Here is a 16870-nt window from a genome sequence, read left to right on the forward strand (position 1 = left end):
GACAGAATTTTGGAATTACGGACAAGGGTAAAACTATATGGCACCGACAACTTTGTTGCGGGTTCATAAAAAATGCATTGTGCTTCAGTTGCTTTGTGTTTAACTTTAAATTTGTATATTAAGCACTACCGTACATGATTGATTTTATCAATAAAACTGATAAAAAAAAATTATAATTACATAAAAAAGATACTGGTGAATATACTTACTATTAGATCTAACCTGACCTTGATCTTGTAACTTGTGACTACACCATCAAAAGAGTCTTTTTGAAATGTAAAAGGAGAATGAAAACCCATGATTGGCCAAGATCTGATTTTTGGACAAGAAACTAGACAGTAGCAACACAAGTTCTGAGAAATGATTGATTTCAAAGATATTGCTTTGAAATTTATTTTCTCTCAAAATATTTTGTTGCATTATAGCTACTATGGTATTGACCTTTGACCTGCTGGTGTGAAATACTCACTTATAGTAATTTACCAGTAAAAGTAATAAAAATGTAAATATTTAATTAAGAACACTTTATCTTTGATCTAAATATAGACCACAAAATCAAAGGGATTTTGTTTTGGGTTCAAACTTGATTTATGGTTAAAAAAATGTCCAAAGCTTATAGAAATTCTGACATCTGAATGGATTGAATTTTTCACAACTTAGCTAATAGTTTTTTACAACTCAATAAACTACTGGTTATAATTTTTTTTTTTAGATTAATCTTTTAAAAAATGTCTACTCTATATCATACATAAAACACCATTTTCTGGTCACAGTTTTGATTACAACACATATGGACTCTCAAGATAAAACCAAGCTTAATAAGAAGTAGAGTACTGAAAAATACAAATAAATATTTTATGAAGCTAATGATGAACACATTTTTCTGTTGTTCTTATCTCTTTTATTATTAAAAAAGCTTTTGCTAAACAAATCATAAAAAAGTCTAAAATGCACACAATAAATTAAATCTCATGTTGACAGTTCTACACATATGTATTTGGCAAAGCTAAAATTAAAGCTATAAACCACAGTGAAAATGTAGCAATATTTCACCTGAATTTGGATGACAAAGGTTATATGTTTTTAACGAGTGTTTACATATTAGTTTAATTTGTCAGCATCAATGTTTTTATAATTTCCTACGTTTTTTGTAACAACAAAAAAATCATTTCTTTCAAATATTACACACACCTACGTATAGTGTAAATTCAGAAATTATTGAGAGGTTTTAATTGTGCACAGTGGCGGATCCAGGGGGGGGGTTCCGGGGGTGCGCACCCCCCCTTTATTTTTGCCGATCAATGCATTTGTATCGGGACATATGTTTTGCACCCCCCCTTTGCCCTGGGTGCCCTGGGTTAGCACCCCCCCTTTCGAAAATTCCTGCATCCGCCCCTGGTGCACATTATGATATTTGATACATATATCTGTATGCAGACTTTTCTGAAATGGCAATAACTTATTTTGCATTGTAGTCCATTCTTCCAAAATCACGTTAATAAATGCACTCATCAATTTCTCAATTTACAGTATATCCATGTATGTATAAATATGACTTTTAAGCTAACATAATTTCACCACATTTTGGATTATTTTACAAAATTAAAGTTTGCTTATTATGAACAAAGCATAACACAGACACATTTAGTTTGCTAATTAAATATGTATTGAAATTTCAGACAATTTACTGTCTTCTACAGTGGAGACATTCATCAGTAACAATACAAAATATAAAAAACAACACATACCAGGTAGCAAAAATAACAAATGTAGCACTATATTAAATTCTACGATGTTTCGTAATGTAATGAGAAAATAATAACAGTCCCATTATAGTTACAGTAACAATATACTTGTACTTCAATGATTCCTTTTAATTTCCATTATTGTTTTAAAAAAATACCATAACAAAACAAATTAACAAAGCATAACGAAGATACCTTAGAAATTATTGAAGACAGAGAGCTACGCTACAACAACTTATGTTTGACAAATTTTACTTGCATATTCATTGGAACAACAGTTATTTTTAAATGTCTTCTAAATGCCAAAGTCTAATTTTAAGCATGATAATTTACAAAGGAAAACATTTCACAACTATAAACAAACTGAACACAATTTATTAGGGCATGATTCAACATACAAATCTACAATGGTAAACAAAAATCTGTCTAAATCTTATAAATAATATCACATGATACTTGATGGTGGAATTCTTCATCTGGTGTCTAACATGGAAGCGGACATATATCAGGAGTCACAAAACTGAAAAATAAATATTTGTTACATCTAATAACATCATATATAAAGTTCAATCATAAAATATGAAAGATAATTAGACTTTTAAACAAGCAATCTACGTCAAATAGATAATCACACTTTGTTGTAGACCATGGCTCTCCCCATCGCACCTCAGAGTTGTTCATATATATTTCCCATTTTTAGAGCTATGGATGTAGTGATGTTATATATTGTGTATGCAGGACAACATGCTAGTGTGGTACGATTTGAGCTTTATATGAGTCAGTTGTTGTCCTAAATTCAACACATGACTGCATAATAAAGTTAACATAAAAAAAAATTGTTTATCCATCTGTCAGTGTAAACACATAAATATTAAGAGCAAATTGAATCTTGTTTTAAAATAACAACTTTGTTTATCTTTATGTGTACAGCCTATCTATATCTGATTAGTTTTCAATTATATGATACTCTTACCTGTGCCTGGCATCATCACTATAAAGCCTGTCTTTTGTATAATATTTAGATATCACATTTTTGTCAAATAAAAACGAATTCTTTGTTATAAATTCGTCAAAAGTTAATGCTGATGTTCTATTAACACTATCAGCTACTATAGAAATATAGAATCCTGTTATAGTCTCATGGTATCCAAATTTTACCTGAAAAATAAAGGAATTGCTTCATTATAGTCTAGTATAATCTCTAATAGGTTTAACATTTAATGCTATAGCAGAGAATAAAGATCACTCATTTCCATTGAGTTAACAGTTTCTACTGACCTACTGAGAGCATCTTTTTTGTTATTTTGTAAAGGTATACATTAATAATTTTAATTCTCTAGATTATTTTATCTTTTCTTTGCTTCCTCTGTGTTACACTTTTCTTACAGTTTTTAAAGAAGTAATTATGACCTTATATTCTTTTCTTTACATACATTACAAATTTTTAACGAAAGAATTTGATTTCAGAAAAAAAATAATCCCCATAACAAGGGGAGAGCACACAATTGCCATCCATTGTTTCAGTAAGAATTGAGTGGTTTTAAGTTAGATAGGTGTAAAAAATAACCAGTGAAGTATCTACTAAACTTACTTTGTCTTTGTTTTGTTCATTGAAATGCTGAATACCTTCCCTGTAATACAATAAAATGTAAGAATATGTTTAACTAGAAACCATCTCTGTGAATAACGTGTAGTAAGAAAGTTGTATCTTTATAAACACAGGACATCGGGTTGTCAACCAAAGTTTTTGAACTTGACCTTTGACCTAGGAAGTTGTACATACATTATGACACACCCTCTGGAGCTGGTTAATGTACATGTCAAGTATAAACTTTGAAATCATAATGGTTCTCAAGATATAGAACGGACACAATCTTTACCATAGGATATGGGTTTTCTACTGAAACCAAAGTTTTTGACTTTGACCTTTGACCAAGGAAGTTGTATATACATTATGACACACCCTCTGTTGATGGTCAATATACATGTCAAGTATAAACTTTGAAATCATTACGGTTCTCTAGATGTAATGCAGACACAATTTGTTATGGACTACAGGGTAACCCTCCAATTGGTGGTGCCCTAATAATGTATACAACACAAATTATTTCTAACTGAAAATCATGTATTTTTTTTAAAACATTTCTAGTAATATTTATGATGGCATCATAGATACTGATATTCTGTTGTTTGCTTTTCTCGAGCATAATAAACTCAAGGATTTGTATAGTAAAAAAACTCCTTGATAACATATAAAATATGCCTATAAAATTGTGCTAAAAAGAGGGAATATATAATGTCCTAATGACCATAGTAATTTTTTATACTTCTCTGTCTATCCATGTATAAAGAAATCGTCCAAATTAAAATGCTTTCCAATTTTAAAATACAATACTCAAACAGTTGTTTAAAAATTTGCACCATCAAAAAATAAAAATTTGCAATTTTTTTTAACCCACCTTATAAAAGGGGTAGCCTTCTCTTTCCCATATTCTGTAATATAAGTCCAAGCCATTCTCAAGTGAGCTTCATGTGTCCAGTCTTCATACGGTAACGTTGCATCCTCAAAAGCTTTTATAAATATTTCATCCCCAACTGATCTGAAAGATCTGAAATATAGTGTAAAAACAATCTTGTTAGTTGTGTCTACTTTCAATCCTCCCAGTAAAACAAGGATTTGACAAAATATTGAATCAAATTTTTACTGTGATTTTTACCTTAATAAGATAATTTTATAGAATTATGTCGAAGAGTGCAAACTATATCCTTACAAAATGAGTTTTTTTTTTTTAAACTTTATTGAACTAGAAGACATCAGATACTTACCATAGCAAAAAGGAAATCTACCATGATGACCTCTTGAACCAGGTAACAAATATGTCATCTCATGTTAGCAGTAAAGGTAACTGCCCTCAAACATTACATGTGTGTAAAAAATAAATAAGTTATAACTGAATAAAGACATACTCACTTAAAGTAGTATAAAAGTGTATCTGGAGCATTATCTGAAACAACCGCATCAAATACACTGCCATACCATACATGGTGGTCTCCAACAGTGTGCACTGAATGTACTCTACACTGCATTACAGCAGAACAGCCTGCTATAATGGGGATTCCCTGTTAATATACAAAACATTTTGATGAATTTTGCATTTGCACTGTACATATTTTTTTGTTTTTTTTTAGGATTTTCTTTTTGCTTTAAGGGGAGGGGGAGGCCTTGGTTACCCCAAATTTTTCATCTGGTTTAATTTTTCTATATTGACACAATTGAATGAGTAGGGGTACTTTCCTCATCAGCAAAAGTCTTTTGAAATTAACATTGCATTTTATGTTTGGAGTATATTGAGTATGGTCAGTTTTGGAAAACCCTTAAAACAGTTGAAAAGTAGGCATATCTTGTTGTTTGATTGTGCACATGGTCACAATAGGAATATCAACAACTGTTAAAATATATAGTAGAAACATATTTTAAAGTAAGTCTGAAATACCACGAATACCCTGTAACACAAGATGACAATCTTGTATGTAACAGTAAAATCTATGTTCACCTTCAAATCTTTCTTTTATCAAATCCATGTTGATTCATAGACGTGTCAAATCCATGTCCTTTGTTTTCTCACATCTGTGTTAAAAAGGGCCAAATTGAGTCTGGACATAGATTTGATGCTCTTAAATATACAGAATATTAAAAAAGAAGTAAACATCTATAAAAGGGTGTATAAGCCTAAATATCCAGTTTGATTTTTTTTTTCTTAAATCCAAAATTGTTTTTCTAAAATTCTGAAAACGGTAAGCTGATTAAAAGTGAAAGAAGTTTTTAGAGGCTTTCAACTTGCAAAAAACAGATTTTTCAATTATAAAACAATGTTTGCATGAAACCTTTGGACGGTTTATGCTGTGAATATGAGCACACACTTTATACATTTTTGTTAAGGGCATTGAATGACATCTAATGATAAGTATATACAAGTAGTAACTAATTTCGTGTAATTTATTAGAGGTGAGGACACCATAATTTTAAACAATGATCTCAATAACCAGTTTTGCAACGTTTCAGCATTCTCATTATGATATATTTTCATGTTTGTTTTAAAAGTAATGAAGCCTTGATGACCAAATGGTCAAATAGATTTAAAGGTCACAGATTTGAATTCAGTGATGTCTGATTGAACTGAGTCTACCTTCTAAAGAGATCACTGATTTTAATAAGCCAAGGGCAACAGAATTGATTTTCGTGACATCATAGGACAAAGATTTGAGTCTGGACATAGATCTTATCCTTGCATGTTTATAATACATTTTTAATCATAATTATATGCTTACAAATAACAATATAATACCTCATGTCCCTGTGTGTGTGGTACTCTGACAAATTGATCTATATCATCATTTACATGCTTGGCAAATTCTAAACTATATGCAACCTGTAAGTAAAAGCTTCATTTTAATCTTTTATAAAAAAAACCAGTAAAAATAATTTATGGAGCTAAAACAAAGGTGTGTTCGAACATTAAAAAATAATCTATCATCTTTTTCATGTTACATATATGAACAGAATAATTTCAAAGACTTCATTACTTTTTGTATTTGTTTTAAAATCTTACAGATAAAACAGGTTAAAAATCAACTCTCATGACTAAATATTCTTAGTGTTTCACATGTGTTTTAGTGGTTTAAGTCTTTTCATATTTGTTTTCCATAATTGTATAGTAATAAATCATGCTGTTAGTTTTTCTGGTTTCAAAAGTTTAACATCTTTCATGTTAGGGTCTTTTATAGCCTACTATACAGTATGAGGTTTTCCCATTGTTGAAGGCCATATAGTGACCTCTAATTTTGTATATTCACGTCATTAAACTCTGTGGATAGTTATCTCATTAACTATCTAACATCATCTCCTTATTTTTAATATCTGAAATATTACCTGATCTTTTCCCAATACATGGATGGCAAAGTGCTGTGTTCTCAAAAGTAGATCATGCATTTTACTGAAAAAATGGAAAATATCAAAAACAATGCAGTAAAGTAAAATACACATGTATGCGAAAAGTGTAAACAGAAAACAGCTCTAAAATTACCTTCAACATAAGCAATTAGGACTAAAAAGTTGGAGAATATAAATTTTAGGATCCCAAACTAGAAAAAAAACCTTACTGTAAAATGACAAATTCTAAGCTTCATAACAAAATATTGTCTAATGCATAAAGAAACATTGTTGAAGTTCTTTAGCAAAACATTACCTATTACTTATATAGCTATTCATGTATAAGAAGCTTTAGTTTAAGTAAGTTTATACTAATTTCAGGAATGAAAAAAATCATAACTGAATTACCTTGGTTGGTTGACACAGGATGATACAATAGGTGTATGATTAGGTTAATTTTACCTTGGTTGGTTGACACAGAATGATACAATAGGAGGAGGATAAGGTTAATTTTACCTTGGATGGTTGACACAGAATGATACAATAGGTGGAGGATAAGGTTAATTTTACCTTGGATGGTTGACACAGAATGATACAATAGGTGTATGATTAGGTTAATTTTACCTTGGATGGTTGACACAGAATGATACAATAGGTGTATGATCAGGATAATTTTACCTTGGATGGTTGACACAGAATGATACAATAGGTGTATGATTAGGTTAATTTTACCTTGGATGGTTGACACAGAATGATACAATAGGTGTATGATTAGGTTAATTTTACCTTGGATGGTTGACACAGAATGATACAATAGGTGTATGATTAGGTTAATTTTACCTTGGATGGTTGACACAGAATGATACAATAGGTGTATGATCAGGTTAATTTTACCTTGGATGGTTGACACAGAATGATACAATAGGTGTATGATCAGGTTAATTTTACCTTGGATGGTTGACACAGAATGATACAATAGGTGTATGATTAGGTTAATTTTACCTTGGATGGTTTACACAGAATGATACAATAGGAGTATGATTAGGTTAATTTTACCTTGGATGGTTGACACAGAATGATATAATAGGTGTAGGATTAGGTTAATTTTACCTTGGATGGTTGACACAGAATGATACAATAGTTGTATGATTAGGTTAATTTTACCTTGGATGGTTGACACAGAATGATACAATAGGTGTATGATCAGGTTAATTTTACCTTGGATGGTTGACACAGAATGATACAATAGTTGTATGATTAGGTTAATTTTACCTTGGATGGTTGACACAGAATGATACAATAGGTGTATGATTAGGTTAATTTTACCTTGGATGGTTGACACAGAATGATACAATAGGTGGAGGATTACGTTAATTTTACCTTGGATGGTTGACACAGAATGATACAATAGGTGTATGATTAGGTTAATTTTACCTTGGATGGTTGACACAAAATGATACAATAGGTGTATGATTAGGTTAATTTTACCTTGGATGGTTTACACAGAATGATACAATAGGTGTATGATCAGGTTAATTTTACCTTGGATGGTTGACACAGAATGATACAATAGGTGTATGATCAGGTTAATTTTACCTTGGATGGTTGACACAGAATGATACAATAGGTGTATGATCAGGTTAATTTTACCTTGGATGGTTTACACAGAATGATACAATAGGTGTATGATTAGGTTAATTTTACCTTGGATGGTTGACACAGAATGATACAATAGGTGTATGATTAGGTTAATTTTATCTTGGATGGTTGACACAGAATGATACAATAGGAGGAGGATAATGTTAATTTTACCTTGGATGGTTTACACAGAATGATACAATAGGTGTATGATTAGGTTAATTTTACCTTGGATGGTTGACACAGAATGATACAATAGGTGTATGATCAGGTTAATTTTACCTTGGATGGTTGACACAGAATGATACAATAGGTGTATGATTAGGTTAATTTTACCTTGGATGGTTGACACAGAATGATACAATAGGAGGGTGATAAGATACATTTGTGAAGGAGGTACAGGTTAATCCTTTGTTCATCCATCTGTTCTTCAGAATATCATATTCTGCTGTTGTTACCACTACAACTGTAAAGAAATATAGAAAAGTGGAATATGTAATAAGTCATCTGTCACAGAAACACATAATATGCTTTCCCTCTAAAAACTTAATAAATATATAACTCCCCCCTTAAGTAAGCCAAGATTAAGAAATATTTCGTAAAAATCAACTGAAGCTAATTTTTATACGACCCCAAAAAAATTTTTGGGATCGTATAATGGTATGATGTTGTCGTCGTCGCTGCATCATCGTCTGCGTCGTCCGAAGACACATTGGTTTCTTGAAAACAACTTCAGTTTAACTGAATAGATCTTTATGAAATTTATTCAGAAGGTTCAATACCACAAAAGGAAGGTTGGGATTCATTTTGGGGATGATAGTTCCAACCAACTAGGAATAAGGGGCCCAAAAAGGGCCAAAATTAAGCATTTTTCTAGTTTCAGGATAATAACTTGTGTATAAGTATTTCAATTGCTCTGAAATTATACTGCAATGTTTAAAACCACAAGTAGGAGGTTTGGATTCATTTTAGAGGTTATGGGGCCAAACTTTAGGAATTAAGGGCCAAAAAGGGGTCAAAACAAGCATTTTTCTAGTTTCAAGACAATAACTTGTGAGTAATTGTATGGATTTCTCTGAAATTGTACCACAATGTACCATATAACAATGGGGAGGCTGGGATTAAGTTTTGGGTTAATTGCCCAAAATAAGTAGGAATTAGGGGCCAACAAAGGGCAAAAAAGAAGCATGTTTCTAGTTTCCAAACAATCATGACAATAACTTGTGTTTAAGTGTATGGATCTCTCTGAAATTGTACTACAAGGTTCAATACTACAAAGGAAAGCAATAGATTGAGTTTAAAGGTTATTGCTCCGAGGGGGTTTCAAAAAAGTTGGGGGAGGGACTTTTGTTTACCATTTTTTTAAGGGCTTCCTTTTTTTTCAACATTTTTCAAATTTCGAATTTCGAATTTTGAAAAGTTTCAAGAAGAAATCAAATTCAGACAGAATCAAGCTTCAATATTGTGACCAAATTTGCCCCAACTGTTCAGGGTTTTACCACTGGGTCGTATAAAGCTACACTTAAAAACAAGAAATTGTTTGAAAACTACAAAAATGCTTATTTTAGGCCCCTTTTTGGCCCCTAATTCCAAATCTATTGGGACAAGAACCCCTAAAGTCAATCCCAACCTTCCTTTAGAGGTATTGAACCTTCTGGTTTATAAAGATCCATAAAACTAAAGTTATTGTCCGGAAAATGAATGCGACGACCCAGACAATGACGACATGATAGCTTTATATGATGCAAAACATTTTTTGCAGTCGTATAAAAATTGACTCCATGAAAGTAGGAATTGACATAATCTAAAAACTTCAACACAAACAGCAGTCTGCTTCTTTTACAAAAAAAGACAGTTTAATATTTGTTAATCTGTTATTCATCTAATATTCTAATATGACGTGCTACTTTCTCTTTGTAAACAACACTGTGTGAAAAATCTCGATATATCTATACTTAGCGCAGACTCAGAGATATACATAATAATGAATGTTACAATATACCTCCGACGTCAATCCGCGTATTTGAACCTACTTTGCAAACGCTTTGCCAATTTTATTGTATTAGAAATTGTAATAAAACAAAAGACAAAAGAACTTTCATTCTTATTCGGATGCATAATAAAAAGAATTTATTGCAACTAGTTTTGCTTATTTTCTAAATATAGTAACACAGCTATATTTTGTGCAATGTCAATTTCATCATGGAACACTTTCTCTACAATCAGGGGTTCATTAAGGGATGAAAATAAGCTTGATATTTATGTTTCGATTTTTAAAGCTATCAATATACTAATTTGCAGTATAAAAACAATATTTAGTCAATGTCACAAAAATATAAACTTTTTTGTAACCATCGAAGTTCGTATAATATTGTATTAAAATGGAATTCTGAGGTAGGTTTTGTTTTGTTTTCTATTCTATTGCATTTGATTTCAGCGAGTCAACATGGCAGCTCCTTAGTTACGAAATGTCAATTTTGGATTTGACAGTAGCTTACGAGAAAACATGTAAATTGAAAATCTGAAATATTGGGTTTGAGAATTAAACATATTTTTTCTAGCGGTTATTAACGAAATAATCAATGCAAGCTAAAGATTTATGAGAATATTTGAGCTTTATCTAACAAGGAGTAAATAAAACCAGGTACACACACGTCATACCCACCCTCGCTTCAGTATTTGAATGAACTTATTTGTCCTATTAGAATCAAAATAATTCATGGAAGCCATAGATTTGTTGTAAATTTACACATGGCCTGGGCCGTGATATTCGTTAATTTTATCCCTCGCTAACGCTCAGGATAAAATTCGAATATCACGGCCCAGGCCATGTGTAAATTTCCAACTACACATGGCCTGGGCCGTGATATTCGTTAATTTTATCCCTCGCTAACGCTCAGGATAAAATTCGAATATCACGGCCCAGGCCATGTGTAAATTTCCAACTAATCTGTGGCTTTCATGAATTATTTCTTAAATAGAGTCAATTTAAAGTTAGAAGTTTTTTATGTTCTTTTGTGTACCTTCAGTAATTCTACTGATCAAGATGTAGAAACAAGGGGAGGATTGAGATAAAAAATAAAAAAAAGTTTAACTCGGCCAAATAGTCACCTGTCTGTCCAAAGTATGGTACGTCATCATTGGTTGACTCATGTCAATGTTTTAATATTTATTGTGAGAACAAGGTTTCAATGGCATATATTTGGTAGTCTGTTCAATTGATTTTGCATTATTTTTAGATTGGATGGAAATAAGGGCAGGACATGTACATGTTGTGTCTGGCCTATGCTTGAAGATTGCGTTTTGACCTCCAGATGTCTTTTGTAAATTTGTGTTAAAGGTCTATAACCATTGATAACTGTGTCATTGGCATATTCCCTAAATCTATTCTTTTTAATACAACTGAGTATACTATAGTTTACCTGATTGTGGAACTTTTCCCATCAGTTTTTTGTATAACCTATCAACAGCTGATTCGTAAGGTTTGTCAATCTGTTTTGAGCTATTCTCTGAAGCTAAAAAAAAATTGCTATTTAGCTATATACATGTTATGATATATAATCATACATCTCTTGAACTAAATATGTTATTCATCTGTATATTGTACATGTATCTACTATATCTATATGTGAATATGCAATGTAAAACTTACCCTGTAAATACATATTTTATGAGTGTAGGAGGTATAATTTTTGTCGAGCCTTCGACTTTAGTCGAAAAAGCAAGACTAAGCGATCCTACATTCCGTCGTCGTCGGCGGCGTCAACAAATATTCACTCTGTGGTTAAAGTTTTTGAAATTTTAATAACTTTCTTAAACTATACTGGATTTCTACCAAACTTTGACAGAAGCTTGTTTATGATCATAAGATAGTATCCAGAAGTAAATTTTGTAAAAATAAAATTCCATTTTTTCCGTATTTTACTATAAATGGACTTAGTTTTTTCTGCGGGGAAACAAAACATTCACTCTGTGGTTAAAGTTTTTAGAATTTTAATAACTTTCTCAAAAAATCCTGGGTTTGTACCAAACTTGGACAGAAGCTTGTTTATGATCATAAGATAATATCCAGAAGTAAATTTTGTAAAAATAAAATTCCATTTTTTCCGTATTTTACTTATAAATGGACTTAGTTTTTTCTGCGGGGAAACATTACATTCACTCTGTGGTTAAAGTTTTTAGAATTTTAATAACTTTCTTTAACTATCCTGGGTTTGTACCAAACTTGGACAGAAGCTTGTTTATGATCATAAGATAGTATCCAGAAGAAAATTTTGTAAAAATAAAATTCAATTTTTTCCGTATTTTACTTATAAATGGACTTAGTTTTTTCTGCAGGGAACCATTACATTCACCCTGTGGTTAAAGTTTTTAAAATTTAAATAACTTTCTTAAACTATCCTGGGTTTGTACCAAACTTGGAAATAACCTTATTTATGATCATAAGATTGTATCCAGAAGTAAAGTTTGTAAAAAGATTACTCTGTTTTTTTCTGTAATTTACTTTCAAATGGACTTAGATTTTCTTACAATCATAAAATAGTAACAAGAGGAATATTTTTATTGATTTTTTTCCTCATTGTTGTTGAGCCTGTGATTTACAGCAAAAATAGGCGAGACACTGGGTTCCGCGGAACCCTTACAAATTTTTTAATCAATGAGTAATAATAGTTAGCTAATAGCTAGTTTTGCAAATATATGAGGCTTTCTCCAAAGGTTATATCATTGTCTAATTGTGTTTTAGTACTCTTTTAACAAGTTAAACCCTGGCATTGTCAGTATATAGAGGATTAGGATGTTTTAATAAGTCCATACATCATTTATGAGGACCATGAGTATGTGCACAGTAATTTATAAGGACAGCAGTTCCTGAACTGGTCATTTGGTTTTAACCGACTATAATAATATTACTCCTGTTGTGATATATTTTTACCTTTTTGACAAAAACATCTTGTAACTGATGTCTGATTCATAAAAATAGGTTTTCTCCTCATACAGATCAAGGAAAATGTTCTGATAAAATCCATTTTACAAGCTACATGTATATATACAACCTGAAATATTAATGTCAAAGATATTTATTTTTTATTGTGTTATCTACATGTATCATGTCTATATAGTATGGTACAAATATAGTGAGTAAACACAGTAAATGAACCACATTTTTTATAGAATAAAATAATTAATGTAGAACTCTGGAAATCTTTTTTAACTTCAATTACAAAATTCATATATGTAAGACTCTAATCTGTATGTGATGGTACACTGAACCATGATGGTCATGCTGACATGTGTTCATTAACATGCTGAAGTGCAATAGTGACATTGTGACGTTAACTTGTTGATAACTAAGCTGAAGTGTGTTGGTAGTTACGCTGAGGTGTGTTGGTCTAACTGTGATGTTGATGCTGATTTTTTCAATGGTGACTACAAGTTAAAATACAATGATTGGAAGTCAAAACTACATCTAATGGGATGAAGTTGTTATGCCTGCTAACTTGGCCCTTCGAGGAACAGTAATGGACTTGACAAAATAAAAGCTACAATCTGGCATCCTGTGTTTTTCTATTACCAAAAGCTGAAAATTTGAAATTTTTAAATAAATGTAGCTGATTGGTTGTACATACAAGCCACTAACAGAAAACAAAAGGTAAGTCTTTATGAATAGATGCATCTTCTTATTTGTATGATTTAATGGAAATATCTGGTATAAAATGTACAAGGGTGTAGTATTGGTGGTATTTTCATGACGAATAAAAGTTTAAAAAATTGCCAAATTATGTTTACGGTAATTTTAGGAGCATCACAATAAAATATTCACTTTCTTGTAGACAATAAAAAAAATCTACTGATTTTGACAAATCAAGTAATATTTTATACAAAAACAACAATAAAGATAACTATTTGAGAAATCTGACGAATCACAGTAGAATTTTAACCAATTTGACATTAACGGAAGCCAAAAACTATCTATGGTACAGGTCATTCCTACCCTCATGTATGAGGGTGGTAATGGGTGTACCTTCATGACGAATAATGGGTAAAATTTCTTGCCAAATGACGTTAACAGCAATGTTTGGTGTATGACATAAAATGTTCACTTTCTTGAAGAAGATAAAAAAAAATGACTGATTTTGACGCATCACGTTAATTATTTTCCTGAATTAACTTTGACACTATATATTTTAGACCTCTGACGATTCATAATGCATGATAAGGATGTTTTGATGAATCACAGTAAAATTTTAACCAAAATAGCTTACAGTAAAATTGGCAGTTTGACACCTCACTGTAAATTAAAGGGCATTCCTAACCTCTTGTTCATGTACAGTGAGCAGATTAAATTTTCAATCATTCCGCTAAGAATAGATGGGCATCATATATAAACTACTGTTACAGCAATATTGTACCAATAAGAGCAAGTACTCATCACATAAATAACTTAAAACATTTTAAAATATTTGCTACAAACAATTAACACATTTATAAAAAAGGGGGTCCATAAAGCGCCACCTACAATATATAAGGTGTAATACCACCAAATCATGGTACGTCACATCCGGTTGTATACGAAAGTAAGTCTAAAAAAATATTCCTTTGAATTTGACAGTTGTAGGTAATTAATCCTACATTTTATTGCAGTAAAAACATTTCTGTGTCATAAACATATGTCTTGGGTATTTCAAAACACCATTATTTTTTATTTGGAATTTCTATAGAAAATGTTGTAATCTTGAGATTACATGGTGACTAAACCTTGTACACAGATAAAATAAGGGGAGACATTTGATTGGTTAACTTCCAACGATGGTTATTTTCTTATATGCAATGAAATGTTATGTGAATTTTTTTCTATAGTACTGGACAGGATAAAACTTTACTCATGCCAAGTATTTCTTTATTTGAAACAAAGATAAATTCTGCACATTTTTTTGAAAAGTGCAAATTTAACAAAGACTAATAGGGGAAAATCAATGGTGGTATTTCACCTAATAGTACAAAGGAGTAACTACATTATAAACTGGTCCGCCGTTCTATCTATAGCTTCGCACCGAAGGAACAGGTTGGAGGTATTGTCACATTGGCATTAATTGGACGAGTCTTACAAATTCAACGATTCGCTAATAAAATTGGCCAATTAAAGTGATAGGAAATTGACCTCAAATGTTAATACTGTGATGCTGCAAAATAAACAAGTATCTGTTAATTAACCCCATGGTAGTAGTGCAGATAAATGACCAACGAGCTTGTTAACATGTTCTTGACAAACTGAGCCGGTATCTTTTGTTCCCTTAAAAACTCAGTAGGGTAATAAATGTGCTAATTTTTCTTAGATTTGATATCAGTATAATAAATAACTAAACATAACCCATGACGTACTAGTCTCGTCGAATTATTAAATCCCATGGTCAGAATTCTGACCACGTCAGTATAGCGATAAGTGAACACAAGGGTCCAGTTTAACTATACATTAGTCTGTTAGTGATTAATAATTTTACAAGAGAGGATAATTTACAAGAGAGATTACTCTGTTATCACGACAAAAAAATTATTCAACAGCAAGAACAAGACAGTATTATATGCTGAGTGAAATTGAAATAAATAGTATCAGAACCTTCATAGTTCATTGTAGTTCATGGGGGAAAAAGGGGGGTGGTAATTGTCAAAACCGACTTTGTTACGTTGCTAGTTGATAATTTCCATAACATACAACATATGATTGTAGAGATAGTCAGTTTCTAATTATATGCTTTTCACTTTTGAAACCTGCAGACTAATTTTGTTTTTACCAGGTATTTTTTTTTTATAGCCTTTCGGAACAATTTATTTTCCGGAAGTGCTAAATTAATTCTTGTAATACCGATCATAATTTTTTATGCCTATTTAAAAGGCGGCTATTTTGCCGGCGCCGTCAAAATTGAAAATAGGCACTGGCTACGGTTACATGGAAATGTAACAATAATAAAAAATATTATTGTTACATTGGAGACTAATTACCGAAATGCAAAGTTGGGTGAGGAACCGATTAATTACGAATGTAACAATAATTACTGAGGCTACGGTTACATTACGTTATTGTTACATGAAAAACAGCAATGTACGCTAGATTTATTAAACTTAAATCTTCTATAGTTGTTTTGCTTAATTCTTTCATATGTACTAAACAATACTTGTAATACTGATAAATTTTAAATATTATTATTCAACAATCAAATGGTGTTTAACTTGAATAGTTTTACGTATTAATGTTTTTGATGTTCTTAAAGATACTATTCAAGATTAGGAGTGTCAAAGGCGAAACATATAGTTTAATGGTTTTTCTTTTTTAAAGTATTTAACTGCACACCTACTCTTATTACTGTCATTATACTTTGAACCAATTTTGTTTAGGGTGAAAAATTTAAAAAAATTGCGATGCGTTTTAAACCGGCGAAACTTAAACAAAATCAAGACATAAATTTCATACAGCTATACAACTTGGCCCAAATTGATACATCAAAAGCAAAGTTTGCTAACTGTAACTTGAATACTAAGAACTTCTGTATGTACACGTAAC

The 16870-nt window shown here is 31.2% G+C and overlaps 1 protein-coding gene across 1 annotated transcript; it reads right to left on the reverse strand.

Annotated features, from left to right (window-relative positions):
• Positions 1-1398: 1398 nt before the first annotated feature.
• On the reverse strand, positions 1399-13356 carry LOC143045962 (uncharacterized). Its single transcript, XM_076218829.1, has 10 exons — positions 13247-13356; positions 11736-11828; positions 8650-8779; positions 6676-6739; positions 6092-6175; positions 4717-4865; positions 4205-4354; positions 3337-3376; positions 2719-2903; positions 1399-2265 (listed from the first exon to the last, which is right to left on the reverse strand). The coding sequence occupies exons 1-10, from the start codon at positions 13338-13340 to the stop codon at positions 2229-2231; spliced, it is 1026 nt and encodes a 341-aa protein (XP_076074944.1). The 5' UTR covers positions 13341-13356; the 3' UTR covers positions 1399-2228.
• Between the last annotated feature and the right edge of the window lie 3514 nt (positions 13357-16870).

This window comes from Mytilus galloprovincialis, chromosome 9 (genome assembly GCF_965363235.1).
Source record: "Mytilus galloprovincialis chromosome 9, xbMytGall1.hap1.1, whole genome shotgun sequence".
Taxonomy (NCBI): domain Eukaryota; kingdom Metazoa; phylum Mollusca; class Bivalvia; order Mytilida; family Mytilidae; genus Mytilus; species Mytilus galloprovincialis.

Coding starts and splice junctions, on each gene's coding strand:
- LOC143045962 (XM_076218829.1), bottom strand. CDS start 13,340: ATGGATTTTATCAGAACATTTTCCTTGATCTGTATGAGGAGAAAACCT. Junction 4,866..6,091: donor CACACACACAGGGACATGAG/GTATTATATTGT, acceptor GTATATTAACAG/GGAATCCCCATTATAGCAGG. Junction 2,904..3,336: donor ATGAACAAAACAAAGACAAA/GTAAGTTTAGTA, acceptor TTTATTTTTCAG/GTAAAATTTGGATACCATGA.